At 48.1% G+C, this 14,327-nt stretch overlaps 1 protein-coding gene across 1 annotated transcript; it reads left to right on the forward strand.

Annotated features, from left to right (window-relative positions):
• Nucleotides 1-950: 950 nt before the first annotated feature.
• Nucleotides 951-11,265, forward strand: LOC144153262 (uncharacterized). Its single transcript, XM_077684914.1, has 5 exons — nucleotides 951-1,097; nucleotides 3,153-3,273; nucleotides 6,149-6,305; nucleotides 8,717-9,005; nucleotides 10,993-11,265. Exons 1-5 carry the CDS (start codon nucleotides 951-953, stop codon nucleotides 11,263-11,265), a joined length of 987 nt encoding a protein of 328 aa, XP_077541040.1.
• The last annotated feature ends 3,062 nt before the right edge of the window (nucleotides 11,266-14,327 follow it).

The following is a 14,327-nucleotide window of genomic DNA, read 5'->3' on the forward strand; positions in this document are numbered from 1 at the left end:
CCAGTAGCATGCATCACACATAGCAAAATCGTCTTGCGCAAAGGAAACTTCAGGCACATTTGAGGGAAAACAGGACAGAATCGAGAGAACGTACGCGTTTAATCTCTTTTCACCTCTATTTTTCTATCTCTCTCTCCTGCCGTACTTCCTTTGGGTCCTTTATGCCCTGCTGAACACCCTCGATGAGCAGCATGCAGGCGACAAATGCCGGCAGGCCTCTCCGCTTTCCTCTCTTAAAGATATTTCTCTGTCGTTCTCCCCTGTAATCAAAAATACAGGATGGATACACGGACGTAAAGGAGAGATGTGGGCTTAAAAATTCTTCGATGAGGTGCGTGGTAAAAGCTAAACAAAAACAAATGATCAAGTAAACTACTCTGCTTAGCGCAGGCGCGAGCGGCGCTAAACACAATAAATATCGCAGAAAAAACGCCGCCTGGCTATGTCGTCTCTACTGGCTCCAAGAAGTGAGTTCGGTTTGACTCAACCGCACAGGTCAGGTAAACTCCGCCCAGACATATCTATTTGAGAAAAACAAAAGGGAAAGACAAAAAGACAAAATGCCATGCGCGGCTCCCGCCGCTCCCTACCTGAGTTGCGCTGCTGACGTCCAGGCTACGTTCTAGTAGTGACATCGGTACGCTGTTCAAAGGTTCGAGTAGCCACTGTCATTTGTTCGTTTGACCGTATCGCGTCTTCATTCGCATCACCCAAACCCGCCAACACGAAAGATGAAGTTCATAGAAATAGATAGATAGATGAAACTTTATTAGAAGGAGGCTGGCTCAGAAGCCTAGAAGGATGGTGAGGAGGGAAGGGTATTTGTTACATTAAGTCCGTCGCACGATGTCAGCCTCGCGGGCGAAATCCCACAGGAAGCACAGAACGTGGGCGGCATTGGTGCACTGAGGTGAAGTTATCGAGTGCTCATACGTGGGCACTGGACCGCGATGGCGCTCTCGAACTTCCTGAAAAACCGGACACTCCCATACGAAGTGCTTCATAGTAGGGCGGACCCCGAAGTCACATGCTCGGCGGGCGACGTCAGGATGGGTGGACTGCACGTCGTCAGGTTCCTGGCGTCCGCGACAAATGACGTAAGCTCACCACTTGGCGAGGACATCTTCAGTCAGTGCAGCTCCAGTTTGTGCCTTGTGTATGAAAACCTCGGCAGCCTGCGACAGTAACCTAGCAAGGAGTGATGGTTAGGAAGTACTGAGGCGAGAAGCGCTTGGCGCCCTCGTTTCTTGAGAAAGTATCGCTGTTCTTGGGGTTCCTCGAGTAGACGGACGGTAGTGAGCCCGTGCTCCAGAGGCGGTGAGCGGGAGGTGAGAAGCGCGCTCGCCATAGCGTCAGCGGCTTCATTTCCGTAGCGGCCCTCGTGCCTGGGAACCCAGGTCAAATGTATGTCCACATTATATTGCAAGCAAAGTGTGCAGCAACTGCTCTTAATTCTATGAGATATAGAGTGTTGCCGTTGAATATGCCGTAAGTTTTGTAGGACTTCGAGGTAATCTTGATAAATTGTTAGGCGCCCCTCAGGGATAAATGCGCCCTGTGAAGCTCGCTGTGATATGAGTCCAATGCCAGGTGAATGAAGGACTTTCGAGCACGTTCTTTAAGCCAGGCGTCGGCACCCGCGTTCTCGTGAAACGGCACCCCGAGAATGCGAGCTTGAAGGGTAGGTGATCTATGTATTGGTTGGTCTCCAAGCTTGAGGCTGAGTTTGGCTGTTTTTTCCTGTGATCCTCCCAGTAGAATGTACTTAGCCGATGCGTGCATGCCACTCTGTGGAAGGTTGGCGACTAAGGCATCCAGGGCTGTTTGCGTGGCAGCTACTGCTTGTTCTTTTGATGCAGGCCGCCCTGGATCAGTCCATATGGTAATATCATCGGCGTACGTTTTAAAACCAAAGCCCGTGGCCCAGTTGCGAAGGCAATTCTCAAGCCCCCGCATGATTAGACGGAATAGGGTTGGTGAGAGGATTGTCTTTGAGGCGCTCTTACCTTATTTGTGTAGTGGCGGGAATCAACACGTCCACTACACATCTGAAATGTGCGATCCTGCAAGAATGCCTTAAAAGTGTTCACGATGCGTGTGCCTGGACAAGAGAGACGGTATCAGACGGCTTGCGAAGGTCTACGGCGAGCAGGGTTCTGGGTATAGGGCTTCGCCGGCCGCGGTGCTTGTTTGCCACGCGACGCTAGAGGTGCTGTCGTCTATGGAAAAAAGTCGGCCGGAATCCCGTTTGCGCTGGATGGAAGTGCGTGCATCGTTCTTCAAGTTGGTGACTGAGACGTGTGAGAACCATTCCCTCCGGAAGCGTACAAAGAAACTCATTCTAGTAACCTCAGAAAGAATTGTTATTTGAAAAAATACTAAAAATTCCTTACGGCATGTGCTTCCAGCTCTTGACTATGTGGTTTGCTTCACTCCATTCCTTGGTGCGATCTCTCTTAATTTTTATTGTGCTTGTGTATACATTTCTGATAGATTCACCACTGAGATTATTCTGAAGCTTTTACATGACTTTCTGGCGGGCTGTTGTAGCGGATGTTTTGCGTGTTTGGTTTACTGTTAAATAGAGCAAGCATTAGAGCACGCCGTACTCGCGCAACGACTACATGCTGGTTATTCCGGGTTAAGTGGGCCATTGGTTTTCATTTTGTGCGTGTCGGATACGCCACGTACGCTACAAAAACATTGAGCAGAAGGAAGGGACTGTGTTTTTATTTCTTTTGGTAGGTTCTTTGAAATTATGGACCTTCCTCGAATGCTTCATTATTTTTTTTCAAGGATAATTGCTCAAGTGAAAATGCGCTTTGTAACCATATAACAGCACTGTTTCGAACTCACCAAGCTGATTCTGCTCAGAAACCATTTTGCACGCCGGACACAGTGCCCTCGAAGCGTACCGTTGGTCGGGAATACCTATCGGTATAAAGTAGTAATGTTGAACCAGGCTTTCACACAGCGCATAGCCCTAATCACCAGCTACAACCTCAACTTGCATCAATGACGCAGCCATCGCCATTAGGCTCATCTCAGGTCAAACCAACATTGTAGGCCTATAAAGTGGCCTAGTGAGCGGTGTGGTGCACAAGAGGCTTAATTTGACTTTGTCTCTTCTGTCCTCCACAACCTTTCCGCAGAAGTCGATGAACGAGGACCTTGCAGAGCTGAGGGAACGCCTGAACCGTAGTAGTGCCAGCATCATGAATGTGGTCAGCGATGCCATCACTCCTGTGGCAGCCGGGAACGGCATACTGCTTGGTAAGCACCACGACACTGGTTTCATGCACTGTGATTTATAAAGCGTGCAATAGACCCAATGCCCACCGGCTTCGGCACACCTCTCGGCAATTTTCTGTCGCGAACAAGCAGGTTTCGTGTCTAGCGGACGCTATCTATATTAAATTCTGTCTCTGTGCACCACTCTACGAACTTTTATAGACACGTGTAGTGCTCTCACAATGCAAACGGAAAAGAGAGAACAGATACACATCCTGATATATATATATAGGAGTGCTGCCTGCAAAGCCGGCCATGTGAATGTACAGGGAGACAAGAAAACGAGTCTTTCATGCTTGTGCGTTACAAAAGCCTGTGCGCAACTTTATCAGTGAACCGATACTTCAACTGTCAGAAAATTGCGATTTCGGTGGATGTAGTGAATTCGCGTGGGCGCAATAAAAGGGGTGCCAGTAAAATAGTCACGCCGTAAGAGGAAAAAAGATATCTCGACGGTTCATGTGAAAATAGGACCGCTAGAGCAGGTACATACACGCGACCAAATTCCCTAACGTGTCACGTCAACGTTTTTAAGCAGATGTGCGCCTCATGGGGGGTCACAGCACTATTACAAAATTTCTGAGAGAGTTTGAAACAAATTGAACAATTTGTCTATCTACGCCGCATGTCTAGGCCTTCAAGTCGGCTCATGTTAAACATAGAAGACCCTGTTAAGTTTTCTCGTTTAAGAGTGCGCAGAAGTGTCTGCGGTACTGCTTGAAACGTACAAGGCACACATAAATGGACTAATGTGTCCACGCTGCGAAACCTTCAGTCAACGCTCCTTCATTAATTCAATGCATTTTCCTTGGTGTAAGCAAACGAAGCTTGATGACGCAACGAATATTACATCCTGCGCCTTAGAAGCGATCAATACCCCCGAGCGGAGTCTTCCGTGGAGCCTCAGTCTCAGATGGGATTTAGAAAACGAGCTAAACTAACTAGAAGGTCAGTGCAGGGCCATCGCAAGCTCACCGGCGTGGGAACAGCTCGTTCTGCGATAGGATACTGGCGGGAACCATTGGCACACTACTGGCGCCTTAAAATGACGTCAAAATTTACAGTGGCGTTATGAATGACGTAACAAATAAACTTAGTGTCAATGTCGCTGACCCTGGCACTATAACGAAATTGGTTATTCTGTATGCGCAATTGGGTGCATAATAGATAGCCAATGGTCCATTCGCACAATTCATACTTGTCGGCTAACAAATGCGCCGAGTCGATATTGAGCTTGGTAGAGAAGCGACAGACAGTTTCAGCCACAATGCTAATAGCACTTCAAACACCAGTACTCTTGTTTCCCGGACGTCGCACACGTGTCATGAGTAACTCACTGCTGTATCCGCTGCACGCGTGCAAAGACCCTCATCTACTTCGGTACCTTGAAGGGCCGATATGTACGCAAGATTAATATTAGTTTAACAACTCCCACGTCTCACGAGGGAGGGAGCCGTAAGTTGTTCTTTAACCGGCACTCACAATGAGCTTCATGCATTTAACTCTTCATGAATTAACAGGCCCCTCCAGATAAATTAGAGGGCTCAGCACATTGAATTAAGTATGGGTATAGCACATCGGGCCGAACACATTATCCTATAGAAAGAAAAGAAACCAGTAATGGTAATGCTGCCCAGCAATTTCTATTCGCCCGTTTGAAATTTCTTTAAGGTTGCTGAGAAACTTCGGTGGTCGGGAGCACACGTGGCGTTTTAAAGCAAAACTTTACTACTTTCGTCCAACGGTTTCGCCGAGGATGCGCAAGTTAATCTTTTGACCGGAGAACCTTCCCGGCGACACACCCCTCGAAGCGCATCGCGTGATTTGCCGGGCCGTTGTTGGCGCAGGCTCGCACAAGACTCCATTTTAAGTCGTTCTGCTGACATCGCGGCAGCTCCCATTGCGGCGGCGGCGGCGGAGCGGCCGCTCAGCTGATCGACAGCCGACCAATCCCGCAGCCTCCCACGCATGTGCCGCTGGGCGTCTCGGGCGATGTGACTCGTCTTGAGCCACGTTCCCCGTGAAAGAGAAACGCCGCGTTCGCGGAGAATGAAAGCGAGGCCGGGCCTCCTTCTGTGAGCGTTGCACGGGACCGAACGGCTTTGAGCCGTTGTAGGCAGTACAGCTGCATCAAAGGTTGACCTAGCGAAACCAAGACTCAACCAGCCCAAGCCAATCTTTTGCTTTACATATCCAAGGTTGGCTGAGCTAAGCCGCTTCCATTTTTTTTGCGCTGTTGGTGGGAGGACATTCGGTACCAAATAATAGAGGCTGCAGCAATGGGTCCTCTTAGCCTCTTTTGTTACTTTATTCTACTCTCACTTTGCTTAGTTCAAATTCTCTGTTGAAGGTACACTTCGGAAGTCAGTCAATGGTTTCATTTATCCGAGTTACAATGCAAACGGGAAGTGTTCGGCCGGCTGTTCCGCTACCTGAGACGGCTGTTATCACGCATCGGCTGTAGGTCACACTGCCGTCTGAAAGACTAAAATGCCAGGACCGAATCAGCCGTATAATTAAATGTTGCCTTTCTCTCTCTACTCTATTTTTTTCACTCCCCTCTACTGCACCTCCTCCGGAATGGGTTTCATGCAGGTGAGCTCCCTGCCAACTTCAATAATATCCCCAGCGCACTTCATTTCCAATTACTTTTCCTCGAAGCCACAACAACATGACATGATGGCGCTCATCCCATCGTAAGATAATGCTGACTAAGTTATGTTCTTTAACATTATCGTAACGCCACGCCCTTGCTATTTCACTGAGGCACTGCCTGTCTGCAACATTATAAAGAAATACGGTGCTTGTTTTCTTGCGAGGAGTAATTTGATCATTTGGTCGATTTGACTGGACGCAGGGGACGTGGCCTACCTCCGTGCTCTTGTCATGGATGACCACCGGAAGCAAGGTTACAAAAACTGCCGCATCACTATCCTCAACGACTTCATTTTCTACATTATCGTCACCATCGGAACCCGAAAGGGCAGTCCATTCGTCCAGGCCTTGGATGACGTGTGCGTTTTGCGCTAATCTCTTTGCATGGTTTAATAGTGTGCAATTACAAAGCGTTCTGTTGGCCTCTATAATAATTGTTTGTGAACTGTGGTTCATGAAAGGTGTACTTGTGAACACGCAACACAGAAATAGTTCTTAAACTAAGTGCATTGACATAGTATCAGCAAATTACCGGATGAGAAACCGAACTTAGCGCGAAAATTCAGCGTTTGGCTGTTCATGCAGGTCCTCTGGCGTGAATAATCGTTATTTTTGTAATTGTCACACATTTGTGATATCATGATGAGCGAATACTGAAATAGTTTTCCTTAGCTTGTGGCTCCTTTAATAAATTCGCTGCAGCTTAATTTTCTCACCGCGGTTATCGTTCGTTGTGGCTTAGGACATAAAGCGGTTCAGTGCTCGTGTTCTAAAAAACCTTGGTGTGATGACGGCTTCCCAGAAGCCCGGGATTCCTGCTTCCCCTACCGTAAAGTGCCAGTGATGGTGGTGGGGGCATTGTTACTCCTCAAGGATTTAGTACTCATACGTACGTCACTCATCATACGCTCTTCAATGCCGTTGTTGACATATTATGCTTCCTCTTGCACGAAGGAATTGCTTAGGTGACTGTCCAGCAGTACCGTGGTCATTTTGTCCCCTCTTCAAAGCATGCAACCCCGGTAAACAACCCACAAATATATCATGCAGTAAACCCAACCACATACCCCTTCCAAAAGATAGAAAGTCGCCGAATTAACTGAGTGGGTGATGATCAGTGGAAGAAGGGTTAGAGTGTTTCGGAGTGCTGCGGATGGATAAGGCCGTGTTATGCGATTAATTGGCATGACGAATAGGAATGCGTGATGTTTCAAATGAATGATTTTCATGAGCACGCAGAGGTACCGTCTATTCCCACAGCAAGTTGGAGATGAGGGTCCGCTGGGGTACCTGCTTCAGAGTTCTAAGACGTCGTGCTGGCGTGGCAGCTGCCAGGTCCCCTGGCGCGTACGCGGCGAGGTGACAATGGGTAAACGGAGGTGAAAGGGGAAAGGGTGACTTTCCATTTATATGTAGTCCCTTTATTTCTGGTATGCTTTAGGAGGATAAATTATTGACTCATGAACACGCGGTTTTCTGGGAGGACACAGATTTATAAAACGCAGGAAATCTCGTGCCTTCCTACGCTTCTGGACAATTGAACTCCTCGATAGAAGGCACTTTCTTCTGGCTAACGCGAGCTGAATTTGGCTAAATTTCATGTAATTCCAGAAATATTGCAAATCGAATTCGTTACTGCTTTTAAATGTGCCACTAAACCGGCCGTGTGAATAAACGCCACGAATGTTCCAGGGCACGGGGCTAGAACCTTTGGCCAGGTGTACCAATCTATAGCATTACTGCTACTCCGCCGCCGCATAGGGCTGGTTGAGTTAGCAGAACATCAGAGGGCTACATGGGCGCTGCAAGATGTGGTAATAGGGCGTGAAATGCGAGCTACCGCACCTACATATCAGAAATGAGTTACCGAAGAACCAGTGAGCAAACTATGGGCTATTTTGCACGTTACAGATTTTGGTACATACATTATCCAGCAAAACTTTGCTTTCTCTCCGTCTGCGATATCCGGGAAGCGTGTGCCTTTCTGTCCACTCTATCTATGTGGCCACGATCCCAGCCATTGGTCTTGAGTTAGCTAAACTTGCCCTGCGCTTTAGCAGACGGGGAGCAGGAAGGCCAGCCAGCTCAAATGTTGCAGGTTCAGACGTTTCAGGCCATGATAATTTTTTCATACTGTCGTGATGAGCATTCAAGGAGCTCTGTCTTCGCGTAGCGTTTAGCTAATAACTACCATCTTTCATCCCGTAAAAACATGTGCATGCTGTCCGTCTTTTGGTGTATCCATGTAAAAAAATAAATGTCCTTTCTACCATCGGTCCAATTAAAGAAAAAAAAATACCGTAAGTCCACTCGCCGCCCTTTGGACTCATTTTACGGGGAAGCTTAGCACAAAATAGAGCTTTTTAGCCGTATAAACACCGAAAATATTCTACGTGCTGGGTATTTTGCATGGATTGGACGCACCGACGTACACGAGCTATTTCTGCTCACCTTCCCTTTAAAAAACGCGCAGCATGGTTGAACATCTCTCCGTGCTGTTTCCACATTCAGAAATGATATATCTGAACACAGAAACAACGCCGAGACATGTTTTAACTACTTCCGGAAGCTTGTTGAATTTATTTTATTCTGCGGGGTATCAGAGGCACACACATAGGCATAGGCACACGAGCAGACAAAACAGCTGGCAGAGTTGATTTTTCTCGCGATAACTCTGCCGAAACGGCTATGTTTTTCAGAAGCCGTGACTCCACCAGTCCGCGCCGTACCCCAATCTCCTGTTTTCTTCCCCACACTTCCATGGTTGCAGCCTTATGAAGCTTCGCACCACGGGCAACCACCACTACATGTTGACCGACCACCAGGAAAAGCAGCACCCCTGCATCCGTGACTACGACGCCGAGGTGGGCATCCTCACCAAGCCCCTCGGCCTGTCCGAGCTCGAGAGCGCCTTCCTCCTGCTGCTGCTGGGCACCGCCGCCTCTTCGCTGCTTGTGCCCATCGAGTTCGTCGCCAACTGGGCGCGCACCCGACGCAGGGCCAGAAAGCTAACGCCCCCTACACCACCCACAACATGGCCGGCCCGGGACAAGACCAAGGTAAGACAAAGCGTGGTAGGTTTGACGAACTTCAGTTCTTTAGGAAGGGGAGCATTCAGATCTTGGGGAAATTTAAGTAAAACTTTTTTAGGAAAAGCTTGTATTGCCAAATCGGGTCACCGTCGGCGTTGCTGGCGCTGCACGCCAAATCGTCCTCCTCCCACCTTCTCTCTCTCCGCGCCCGGAGCTGGCCCCCTTCACCCCTTGGCTGGAGGCCGCTATCACAAGTGGCGCGCCAGGTCACGCAATACTCCCAGCCAATCACAGTGTCTCCATCTCCTCCGGAGAAGAAAAAACCTTGGTCCTTTTTTTCTCGCCCGTTCTAGGCAAGCTGCGCCATAGGTAGGCGCAGCTTGCCCATGGCGCAGAGTTAGTTCGTAGAGTTTGTAATTACATTTCAGAACAAATTCGCGATAGCAAGCCGAAAGGAAGAAATGTAGCATAGACGTACTGAATTGACAAAATGCGTGGAGAGCTCAGCAAGAAACTGGTAAAATATCAAAGCAAACGGAGGAACTCATTGAGAGAAAGCCAGAAAATTTTATGTGAGCAAGAGGAGCATAGATCAATTAGGCAAAAAGGAGTGCAGTGGTTAGGAGGTATTTGGAGTCTGGACATCTTGTCGTTTATTTCAATCTTAGGAACCCAGTTCACCCTACGCGAGGCGGGATAATTTTTGTGAACTCAAAGTGAGGTGAAGGAACGAGGCTCACTGTTAACGCCGCTTGTGCGCGGCCCCTTTGAAAAAGTAGAAAAACAGAAACACCAAACTGACAAGGAGTAAGCGAATCGCTACAGTTGCCACAAAATTATTAACAGGGGCTTGGGCAGTGGCGTTGTTGCCTACATGATGGCAAAGATTGGACAAGCGCATAACAAGGACGGGGGTTTTCGGATAACGACAAAGTTTGCTGCCAGTAAACGCCAGTTGGGCTTGTTGGTTGTACATGATGAAACGTTTCCAGCGCAGAACAACAAGGACGAAAGAAGAAACAAGACAACACGAGCGCTTACTTTGGAATACCTTACTCGAGAAAACACAGGACGCTTATATATCAGTCAACTTTGATAAAAACACAAAAAAGAAAAAAAAAACAACGAACGCACGGAACCCATGGGGCCCGTGAATATTCCTGTCGACGTTGATATCCAAGTGTCTCGTGTGTCTTATGCGTTCATTCTGTTTTTTGGCCTTTTTGTTTGTTTCTTTGTCTTTTTATCAAACCTGACGCGCATGTAGGCTCTGTAGTTTGAACTCTGGCTATGAACTCTATGAACTCTGCCCGAACTCTACGAACTCTACGAACTCTGGCTATGAACTCTGCCCGAGGCTATGAACGGCTTACGAACTCTGGAAAGAGTGTTGTGTGTGTCTGTGACGTTCGTGGCGTGTTGCCGCTTGTTTCGTTTGACCGTTATCGCTTTTGGGTATAAATAGAGCTGCCCAAGCGTTGTAACTCATTCCTGTTAGAGCAGCGAATCGATGTTGTCGCTCTGCTCGAGTCCTGTATTGTAACCTCGCCCGTCGGGGCATTGTTCTTTGGCTTCGGCTCACCTCTCGCTATGAAGTAAACAGTTACGTTAGCCTACGGCTTCTGGACTTCTTCACGGCTGCAACAGCGGCTGGCCGCTCGCATCATACACGCTACATACCACTCGTATGTCGGAGGCCACGGAGCTCGGATCGGGTGCCCCCGCCCAGTTGCAACACTACCCTCCCCCCCCCCCCGCCCACCCGCCAACGGCGCACCTAGTTGCCCAAAAATATCTACGGCGCCAAATTTGAAGTTTTTGTCATGTTGGCGTGAAGTTAAAGCTTTCTTTAAATTCTTATACGCTGCATAATAAAAGAGCACCGATTATTACTTACAATGACGACAATACGTTGTAAGAGACGCCGTTATGTTAAGTGCCGCGAAAAGATCATGTCTAGTCCTCGAGTTCTGAAGCTGCCTTAGGTAATGATGTGTGTGCCTTGTTGACGCAGGGGCGCCGTTACATCAGCTTGCAGTACGGCTGGAAACGGGCCAACAATCGCATCTGGACAACGGTTGGACCCGGAGGCCATGTACTGACCGACACCTATCCAGCATTCGGCCATTTCGGAAGGCGGCCCCTGTACTTGAGAGACGAACCACCGTCCTTCCCATTTTACGAGGGCTGCCGGCCTAGCATGGTGCGGGCTAATGAGGCGCCGTCGTCGCAGGTAGGACTCGAGATGAAGAAGGGCCATATCTTCATCGTTGGCGCCTGGCCATGACAAAGAGCAAAAGCTGGTGGATGTAATGCATGGGCCTCACAATATTATCCCCGGAGTGATGTTTTGACCCTTGCACTGAAGGCCACCGTCAGTCCCACATCTCCGTCCACATCGTGGTCCCCATCATGGATGCTTTCGCCCATCCTAGCACTTCCTATAAGGGGCACAAGAAACTAAAATAAGCCTGCGATCGATGCTCCTACTTCTAAGTTACGTAATTGGTGTCGCTAACGTTGCCGAGCACTCACAAAAGGTCCCGAAGTTATGAATATATAAGCTCTTCTATTCGCTGTGTAACGTTCGGTACTTTGGTTCTTTCTCTACACGGAACCAGACGACACTTCCTAAAATGAGGTTTTATCAACACTGCAGTCAACCAAGCAGCTACCCCAAAGGCTTTTCCTATGCAGATTGGATTACGAGCACATGAGAACTCGAAGAACCCGATGTGAAGCCACAATCACAAAACACGTCTTGAAAGAAGCGTCTACCCTTTTTTCAGCCTGGCAAACTCTGACGCAGATCGAAGCATCACAACGACTTCAAAAGCACTCACCAGCACGTCACGTGTTTAAACACATGCATACCAAAATTGCACTTTGCTTGAGGACCAGACTCTTGCCCGTTATGCACCGTTGGAGCGTTTAGCCCATAAACGTCAGTTGTCATGCAAAAAATATATAGGACTTTTTTATATAGAACTTTCAGCTGTTTCAGCCTTTTTTCCAAGAATTGGCCATTCTAAAACATGGAGTGAAATTACAAGATGAAGACATCTTCAAGCCCACGCCTCTTACGCCGACATAATCGCCCACAAACGGCACGGGCGCCAGCAGCTCACCCACGCCTATCCAGAACCGAAGCTACCATTTTCCGACTACTGCATCCCCAACCCACCTACGAGCAGCAGGCGTCACAGTTGACCAGCTACGATCTCTTTTCCCACAGTTGTCTGGTCTGGAGGACCTGGGTGGCCAACGCAGGTCGGGGTAACTAGAGGAAACCCACCACCTGGTGGGTGCCCAGAAATCAGCACCTAAAGTTCACATGAATAAACTGTACTCCCCCTCCTACTCGTCCACCTCCTTCTCTCGGTAAAATATGTTACTAAAATATTACCAAAAAACGAGACACGGAACTCGCAGCTTTAAAGGGACCCTACAACACTTTTTTTCTGAATCTGAATCTTAAATGCTTGCAGAACGTAGTCAACGAATGCATCAACTACTTAGATTAGGTGTCGGAAAAATCCTCAGCCAAAAATTACTGATCTATGCCCGTGAGATAACTTAGAATCTGGCTCAAAAGATTTTTTACTCGTTTCCGGTCATGGCGTTCTTCGACCGCTCGAATTCCTTCATTACAGTGATGTAGCTCCTATTGGTCAGCTGTTCTTCAGTTGCAGCAATGAACGCATTCGTTAGCATGTTAAAAAGATCAAAGATCAAAGCAGAAAGACCAAAGCAGAAACAGAAGGCAGATCTGGTGCGACGAGCAAATCACGCAGTGCCGCTCCGTGCGGGCAATGACAACAGCTTTCGCAGTGCTTCCAGACGCGAAAGAAAGAGTGAAAGCGTTTATCGCAAGCGGTGCACAGTCCGTTTAAAGGGACTCTGCAACACTTTCGATAAGCGCTTTCACTCTTTCCTTCGCGGCTGGTAGCACTGTTCAAGCCAGCGCAACCAAGAGCTTAAACATCTCTGCTGTTAAAAGAGCAAGAGGGATAAGACGGACATTTGGGAATGGCCTCTCCTGTCGATCGAGATAAGGTCTGTTTCTAGGCCCTGTAGCGTAAGGCCAGCATTTGGACTAGTAAGAAGGTGCTCCGTAAGAGTAATTCCTGTGCACAGCATTGCCGCTGCTTACGTTATAGAATATGGCATCGTGGGGCATGTAGTAGGAACATTTCGTGATTGGTTGTCGAATGTCGACAGGGGTTGTCGAAACTCGAAAGGCCAGTGGTGTACTGGTAAAGAATGGAGTGCCTTTTGTGCCTACTCCCAAAACGTTGTCGCTCATCAAACTTGAGCAAAAACCAGGCCTGTATCGCCCCAACAGTTGGGCCAACAAGGACAACATTTCATTCTTCCTTTGTGTCCCCAAGAAAACTTTATTAAACACTCTTACAATATACACTTCACATCAGTACCCTTCTTTTTAAACGAACAGTGCTAGCTGTCTCTGACCCGTACTTCCATACATCGCTACCACTTCAAAAACATTGCATAGAGCATAAAATGTAAGCAATCTAAATGTGCGTCTCGGAAATAAAACACGTTTACATGGTGAGGTGAGGTGCAATGTATTTGCGATATATTTACCAAAATTTCAACACATGCAATATTATGAAACCATAAGCATCCCGACCAACTGCTGGCATCGTCTTGGTAACGTGAATTACGCGAGTTGACCACCACCACAAAAAAATTGTTTGTCAGAACATGGCAAATACAGCATTCAAGAACACAGAGAACTCACAGTGCAGGCAAGAAGGTGAAGAAACCCGTAAGTTCTGTTGAAGTGTGACCTCTTCAACCCGAAATTCATCTGAGATTGCCTTGTCATCCAGTGCTTCATCGCGTCGTAAATATTTGGCTTTCGAGAATGCGCGAAAACCGTTAACAAACTCTCAGCACGCTGGCACACCGACACACAAAGCTGTGGATAACCATGCGCTTGCGTCGCCAAGCGTTTGCTCATGCGTCTGCGTTGTTAAGGCGACGCTGCAGTGGCTACGTCGGGATCCTTGAGATCGCAGTACTTGTCTGTGCTGGCGCCCGAAAATCACATCACATGACTGCAGCGAGGTGTTCGATGTACCAAACTATGCCCCAGAGAACGCCAAGTAATACCTTGACGCCAAATACTGTTACTTGCCGCGCCATACGGGCTACTTAGACAGGGTCGAAATCGTCGCACGGCTAGGTAGAACGGCAGAAACTTTGTTGTCTACGTACGCGCGCAACTGCGTGGCAGCGTCGTCTTGGGCCGAGTCTAAGGTTGAATAACATAGTTATGAAAATTATATATTACTGCAGCCAAGACATTATTCGCAAAAACAA

Source organism: Haemaphysalis longicornis, unplaced genomic scaffold, assembly GCF_048455015.1.
Source record: "Haemaphysalis longicornis isolate Haplotype H1 unplaced genomic scaffold, Haemaphysalis longicornis Haplotype H1 scaffold_9, whole genome shotgun sequence".
NCBI classification, from domain to species: domain Eukaryota; kingdom Metazoa; phylum Arthropoda; class Arachnida; order Ixodida; family Ixodidae; genus Haemaphysalis; species Haemaphysalis longicornis.

Excerpts from the sequence above, each read along its gene's own strand:
- LOC144153262 (XM_077684914.1), top strand. The coding sequence starts at position 951 with ATGGCGCTCTCGAACTTCCTGAAAAACCGGACACTCCCATACGAAGTG. Across the intron at positions 3,274-6,148 it reads CGGGAACGGCATACTGCTTG|GGGACGTGGCCTACCTCCGT; the intron begins GTAAGCACCACG and ends GACTGGACGCAG. Across the intron at positions 9,006-10,992 it reads CGGCCCGGGACAAGACCAAG|GGGCGCCGTTACATCAGCTT; the intron begins GTAAGACAAAGC and ends TTGTTGACGCAG.